This window comes from Apteryx mantelli, chromosome 1 (assembly GCF_036417845.1).
Source record: "Apteryx mantelli isolate bAptMan1 chromosome 1, bAptMan1.hap1, whole genome shotgun sequence".
In the NCBI taxonomy this organism is placed as follows: domain Eukaryota; kingdom Metazoa; phylum Chordata; class Aves; order Apterygiformes; family Apterygidae; genus Apteryx; species Apteryx mantelli.
Window position 1 is genome coordinate 29,076,941 of NC_089978.1, and position 7,164 is coordinate 29,084,104.

At 39.7% G+C, this 7,164-nt stretch overlaps 1 protein-coding gene across 19 annotated transcripts in view; it reads right to left on the reverse strand.

Moving 5' to 3' along the window:
- The window catches only part of SUPT20H (SPT20 homolog, SAGA complex component), a 38,210-nt gene extending 32,514 nt beyond the window's left edge, over positions 1-5,696 (reverse strand). For 7 of the 19 annotated variants that reach the window (XM_067291370.1, XM_067291363.1, XM_067291343.1 and 4 more), the window contains exons 1-5: positions 5,387-5,498; positions 3,965-4,062; positions 1,722-1,757; positions 513-571; positions 366-432 (exon numbers count right to left, since the gene is read on the reverse strand). In XM_067291370.1, the coding sequence (XP_067147471.1) occupies positions 366-432; positions 513-571; positions 1,722-1,757; positions 3,965-3,967 (165 nt within the window). In that variant the 5' untranslated portion in view covers positions 3,968-4,062; positions 5,387-5,498. Of the gene's footprint in view, positions 1-365; positions 433-512; positions 572-1,721; positions 1,758-3,964; positions 4,063-5,386; positions 5,501-5,610 lie in introns of those variants that run through there. The other 12 variants (XM_067291353.1, XM_067291407.1, XM_067291433.1 and 9 more) reach the window with 5 other exon arrangements.
- Positions 5,697-7,164: the final 1,468 nt, after the last annotated feature.

The window sequence follows — 7,164 nt, forward strand, 5'->3', positions numbered from 1 at the left end:
TTTCACATACAGAAAAGCAGCTCAAGAATACCACAGCACAAGCTTCAGTCATCTGTTTCTCTTTCATTTTATTGCCTTTAAAAACAGATTTGGGATTACCAGGTAGTCATCAGCCCTCCCACCACCCTGTTTTAACTTCAGATTGTACTAAGATAACACTATTAAGTTACACAGTCAGTTCAGTCCACAGAAGTCATTAATCTTTCCTATTGCAATCCTAGCCTTAGGTAACTACCACAGTTACCAGACTTTTTTTTTTTTTTTTTTTTTTTTTAAAGAAATGGAATAGCAGTGGTGTTTTTAAAAAAAGTCTGCATTTGCCTGTTTAAGCAGCAATGCAAAGCTGCTTCGCAATTTCCACTTACCTTTATCTCAGGCTCTTTTTCACATTCTTCTATATACAAATCATAGAGTTTTTGAAATACAGATTTTCTGTAATTAAAAAAGCTGAATGTAAAAAAAATAAATTAAAAGAAATACAATCAAAAACTAAATACTGAAATATTTGCTACCTTCCACTGGATAAATATTTTCGTTTGGGAGGTCTCTGACGGGCACTTTCAATGATATACTGGAAAAGAAAGGTAAACCAAAAGATAATACTTGCATTAAAAAGAAGTTTAATTTTTGCTATCAAACTGCTTTAGATTATTATCAGACATTCTTCTATGTAAACAGTAAATAATTACCATCGTTATGGTAAATGACCGTCAAAAACGTACTAAATGTGATCTACTGTATGTTACATTCATCAACAAGAAAGCAATTCTCATTTTGACTATGAAATACAGCACTTCATGGCCATGGAATGAGCTGCATTCAAAGTCTTGATCTATACCTACATTTTGTAATTATAGTAGTAACTACTTACAGACACCTTGTTTACTGAAGTTATCATGTTACAGTCAAATTTAGGTCAATACAGTCAAATTTAAGTGCATTGGCTCAACAATATTTATGTATCAAGTACTCATCAACATAATCAACTTAAAGTTTATTTTTCTCCTTGTCTCTTGCACCAGTGCTATGTTTCACTAATTTATAGAGCCATGTATTATAAAAGCAATTTATGTACATTAAACATTTTAATTAAAAAAGGAGTGCTACTCATGATACCATACCAGTTAAAGGTAGTTTATATTCTAACAAACTTTCCCTAAATGTTTATCTCAAGTATTTTTATTAACACTTTAGTTTAGAATTTCAGTGAAGACAGGTCTCCCTCGGAAATATATTTCCCATAAAAGTGATCAAGGTAAGCATTACATCACATGTCAGCATAAAAGAACCTGAATGTAAAAGCATCTGCCTCTTTGTCCTAACTGGGCTACCCTTAACAACACAATCAAGATTTTGCCATACATTTCTGTCTGCTACCTCTGATTTTGGAGTGAATTATCACTATACAGCTCTGCTTATTTCACAGCACATAGATTTGCTGTGTTTTTGAAGAAAAACAGTCTTGCATGCTTTATCATCATTGCACCCGACATTCTCAATATGTTTGGAAAGAGATAAATGCCTGGCCTAGCAATTTTAGCAAAAATTTTGCAAAGCCAGTGTTACATGTATTTGTGATTATATATATATATATATGTGTACACACACACACACACACACGCCCTGTGCCCCCCCCCTTTTTTACAAGAAATACAGAACCGTAATATTTAAGTATGCGCCCAATACGTTGTTTATGTGCAAATAACTTAGCTACTCCTTACCTCTGCACGATCCAATGCCAGTTCTAAAGCTTGTTGCTGCAAGAATTATAAACAGCTTTCTTAGAAAGTATGTTAATTAATTATATAACCTTGCATTAAACTCTGTTACTATTGATATTAAATAATTTTTAGAACATTGTTTGGCACATAGTAAACTTGGCAGCCGAAACATCATGTAAGTGCATTAATGGTCATTAAGCGCACTGCCAAGCGTCTACACTTGCAAAGTTTTGACCAAATAATGAGGTGTTAGAACAATGACAGAAAATTAGAAATAAAAGCAGGAATAGAAACCATGCCTAATAAAGGTACTGACAAATGTTAATCAAAAGTTATGGGCAACAAATAGAAAACCTTTTCTCTTTTCTTAACCTGGCTGTTAATACAACAGAAGGAGTAGGCAGGTACAAGTATGAAATAAAGACAGTAGTAATGGAAAAGGTATTCTTGAACAGTAGTCCAGAAATAAAACATTCAGTGCTCAGACACCGATGCCAAAGTATTAGAATAGTTATTTTTCTACACAATGGAAATGAAAATTCCCAGACTCAGAAAGTTACTTCTCTGCACAATACAATGTTCCTTGGGAAGAATTTTTAATGATTTATTATTAGGCAGCTGAGAAATAAATGCAGCCTCCACTCCAGATTTCCTCCAAGGTAGGCTAAGTAGCATGCCTGATCCTAGGACAGCACACTGAAATCCTTGCAAAAGCTTCTCTATATCCCATGGTATACCTGATAACATTTATTTTAATTGATTCAATCCTTTTGGGATGTCTATCACTTCAGTGCATTTGCAGATGAATATATATGTATTTCAAAAAGAAACAACTTCACAGATAGAATAATGAGTTCCTGGACTAAAGTATGACAAATACTTCAAGCCAGCATAAGCAAGCACTGCTGCCAAAAAAAAAGTCTCCCTTGATCCCTCGTATTTGTCCTCTGCCACTTATTCTAGCTCTGCCACCTACTTTGTGCTGGAATAACTTTGTGCAGCTGCTAAATGAACCAGATCACTGACTGCAGTCCACAAAACACCCACAGAAGCTGGTCTAGCTGAGCTGGTTTTTCATCTGGAACAGTTCCATAATTCAACTAGCTATGCAGTTGTACATGCTGTTATATTGACACAAAACAGGTGAGAGTAAGTCTTTTAGCTTTTCTTGTAAGATACTAAGAACTAAAGTATTGCAGGAGAATGCTTAGGGCTTGATTCAACTCCAGGTAAATTAATGAGAAGCAATGCATTAACTTCAATGACAGGTGGATAAGGTCCTCAAAAATAAAGATGTGATAAGCTCTAACAAAAGTAAAAAAAGATATTACTTAATAACTAATACGTAATCCTCACAGCCAGAACTATTTAAATAGGCTATGCTATTCAAACGGTATAAAGAAACACTCTGGAGAATCTTCCACTCTCCAATAATGCTTAGAAACTCTTGAGTAGGTATTTCTCCCTACAAATATATTTCTGTTTCTTCAGTTTACACCCATCCTTTTCAACTGTTCATAAAATACTTTTATTCAAACCTCAAAAAGCAGGCATATGAGCTATCTCCAGTACAGACTAGGCATGTTATTTCATACTTTAGAATAGAATTCAGGGAAGAGAAGCATACTAAACAAAGAAATGAAGAAATATACAGGAAAATACTTATTCAGGCTTATTATCTTTTACCTACAATATCTCTACAACAGAATTTCTTACCTGTTCTTCAGGGAAAAAAAAGCACACACTGATAGTGTGCTATTACTCATTAGAACCTAACGCTACAGAACATTTACATTTTAAAGTGTTTAGGTGTTTATATGACTATATCAAACATTCATGGGATAATCCCATGATTTCAGATATTCTATTCACTGATTGCTTGACATCAGAGAAAATCCATATCACCTGTGAACAGAAGAATACTAAAAAGGTAAGTGGAGGCAAGATTTATACTTCATGATTAATTGTCTAACACCAGTCACGGTTGAAAACACACCACTAGCTTTATATAGTAATTCCTATGATGCACTGGACAGTAATTAAGTGTTTAGGAGCAATATACACAAGCTACAAAGAAAGACATCACTGAAAAAAGGATTGATGGAAACTCAAGAGTGCTAAGTAAAAATCAAATATCCAAGATGATGATAAACATTAATAACATTCTCCCTCCTCATCACCCACACAGCTAGCAGACTAGAGAAAAAGACATCTGAAAACATATTATTTGAATCATAACTTACCATTGTAGTTGAAGCCAGGTGACCAAATGGCAAATGAAATATTTAAGATGTTTGGCGCAGAAGGCAATGAATCATATTTTTTGGTTACACTTGGGGTACTGAAAAGTAAAGGAGAAAAAAAAAAAAAATCACTAAGAAACTAAACAAGCATTTTAGTTATTTAAATTCAACATTTCTAATTGTTAATTATACTTAAATCTCATTTGCATAGTAGCCTTCATCCAAAAGTAGAAACAAAAGTTCCATTCAGTGCCAGTGCAGAAGTCGCTATTCTAACGACTACTGCTACTTTGCACAATCATTTTACATCTGAAATACTAATTAGTAAAGTAATAATAAGCACATAATAGAAATTATATAGCCAAATACAATCATCTGTTGTAGCAGTCTACCTAGACACCCCAAACATCATGTCCAGAGAGGCACACAAGGCTAGAGTATGTAATTGCAAGTGACCAGAACATTTAAAATACCCTATTAGTTTTTTTGTTTTACTTCTATGAAAGTGTTATTCCATAGACAACACCTTCACTAACAGTGCCTTCTAGCACTATTTTGAGATGTTAGCTTAATACTGACTCACCGCAGACTGTCAATTACAAAGCAAATGAAATTTTCACAGCACAAATGCATTTCTTAGGCATCCTTGTGTATTATGTCTCTTTATTGTTTCATTTTTAAATTCAGCTAAGTAGTTGTATTAAACAAAATGGGCTTAATAAAAATCATTTTAATCGTATCTGCTTGTCACTAATTACATGGTTTCTTCATAGCATCATTCCCAAAAGAAACATGAAAGCTAAAGTCAATCTTATTTCAACATTTGAGCATTACAGTGTCTACAAGTATTTGAAATCACCATTTAAGAATTTCCACTGCATATCATTTTAATTTGTGAAAACATTTATGTGGTATCTGATTTCACATCAGCCTTGGTTTGGGCAAAATTTAAGCAGCTTCCCAGGCTTCTGATGACATACGTCTGCTTCCTAAAATCTCCCAGAACCTTCTTACTCAGCTGTTTCAGCACAGTACCGATTTCCACAGAAAACATACACAGAAGGCAAACGACTCAAAGCTCTCCACAAGGCTGAAATCTGCTGGCTTTGGCAGACAGCGAGGCGATGGGCCAGAAGCCCGCGCGGGATGACCTGGGGGATGTCCGTCCGCCCGCCCTACCCCACAGGCCGCCTGCTCTCCCGAGCAGCCTCCCCCCGCCCCCGGCGATGCCCGGGTTCACACTAAGGCCGGGACTGGCGCCGAAAAGAGGGAGACCAAGGCAGCAACTCGCCCGACGGCCAGCGAGGTGGCGAACGCCAGCACCGACATGGAGGCAGGGCCCGATCCGCCGGGGCGGCCGCAGGGCCAACGGCACCTCCGCGCCCGCCGGCGCTGCCGCCCTCTCCGCAGAGACGGGCCTACCTGCGAGGGCGGAGAGCGACCGGATGGAGCCACCGACCGCAGCAGCCAGCCGGGAGGGCCGAGCCCACAGGCCGCGCCGGGCCGAGCCGGAGGGCGCGGGCCGGCCCACCTCCCGCGGGCCGGCCCGGCCCGCGAGGGCGCAGGGGCCGGCCGGTCGGCCGCCCAACGGCCCCGCCGCCCCCGCGTGGCGGTGGGGGGAGGCACGTGACGCCAAAGGCCGTTACCTGCGGCCTCACGTGGGGGCCTGCCCCCCGCGCAGCTGCCCTCGCCGCCCGCGCATCCGCCCCCGCCTCGACCCACGGCGGCGCCCCTCGCCGCTTCCGCCCCGCCGCTTCCTAGTCGCCACCGGAAGGGGCGGGGCGGTCGCTATGGGGACGAGGGGGCGGGGCGGGCACGGCGTCGCTATAGAGACGGGATCGGCCGTGGCGGGCGAGTGGGTGGGTGGACTCCCAAGCTCCGCTGCCGGCCTCAAGGAGTAGAAAATTGATAACTCTGGAAAGATGCGGTGCACAAACGGCTGGGGAGTCTTTGTTTAGTACTATCTCAGTTTTCTTCAGAAAAGAGGGGTAGCTGAGTGTGTGTGTGTGTTAGGTTCCCCCCCTCCCCCCAAGTCCTTCCACAGCAAAATCTGCTGGCCCTTTTGAACTTGATAGAAGTTTTGTAAAAATGCATACAGGAGGGAGAGATAGATAGTTTTATATTTGTGCTGCTAATAAACTCACCTTTTATCAAATTCAGAAAAGCCATACAGGGCTCTCTTGGGATATAGCATAGAGCAAGGCACCAAATACTATTTTGTACCTGACAGAGCACATGAAGGGCAACTTAGACTCACAGGCTGGCCTCACACAAACTTGCTATGGACTATCCACCCTACCCAGGGGGCTGTTTGGAACAGCAGCGGGCTCAGAGGTTGACGTCGTTCTACTTCAGAAACAGAGCTCAGCAGAACTTTAATATAACAAGTCAGGTTCTCTGTTAAGTGACAGATGGGTCGTGATTTTGAGAATTCACTTTTTCGCATGTAGATGCTTAAAACTCTTGTATGTCTTTTTCTAGATCCCAATACTTTTTTTTTTTTTGAGGGGGGGGTGCAACTCCTTACTGTAGTTACCTGTCTCTCTTTTCAAGCAAAAATTCCAGAATCCAACTGGACAGTCTGAACATAAATTTTACTCAGTCATAATGCTCTTCATTTTGATAATTCCCATTTGAGGTATATAGAAATTGTTCTTAAGATGATACCTGGAGCACTTAAGGCCCTCTTCCCTGTAATAGATTGTTGTGGGCCTTTAGCAGTGGCTTCTAGGTGACTTCCTAGAGCTGCTAGATGATTAATGAGATCTCTTTAAACTGATGGTTGTTTGCATATTGATAAAAGATAATTTTCAAATTGTGTTAAAAAGCAGTTACGTTTGTTAAGTGAAAAAAATAATTGTCTCTTTATTTTGCTGGAAAGTTCAATTTTCTGTAAAATCAGACAAAACAGATCAAATCACAGTTGCACAGCGAACTTGGAATGTATATGTTCACTGTATATGTATGTGTTCACTGGATTTTTCTGGGAATTATGTAGTCACATCAAACAGGGATTGGAAGTACCTTGGGAGGAAATTTACTGTGTCCTCTCCCTCCAGAGAGGTTAAATGATACCTGTACTGTTTTTGGCAGATACTTGTCTAACAAAAAATTATCCAGTTTGTTTATATAGCTACAGATTAACAAATATCAGGACTCATTGGTAAAATATCATTGTGAAGAATTGAAACATCATCATA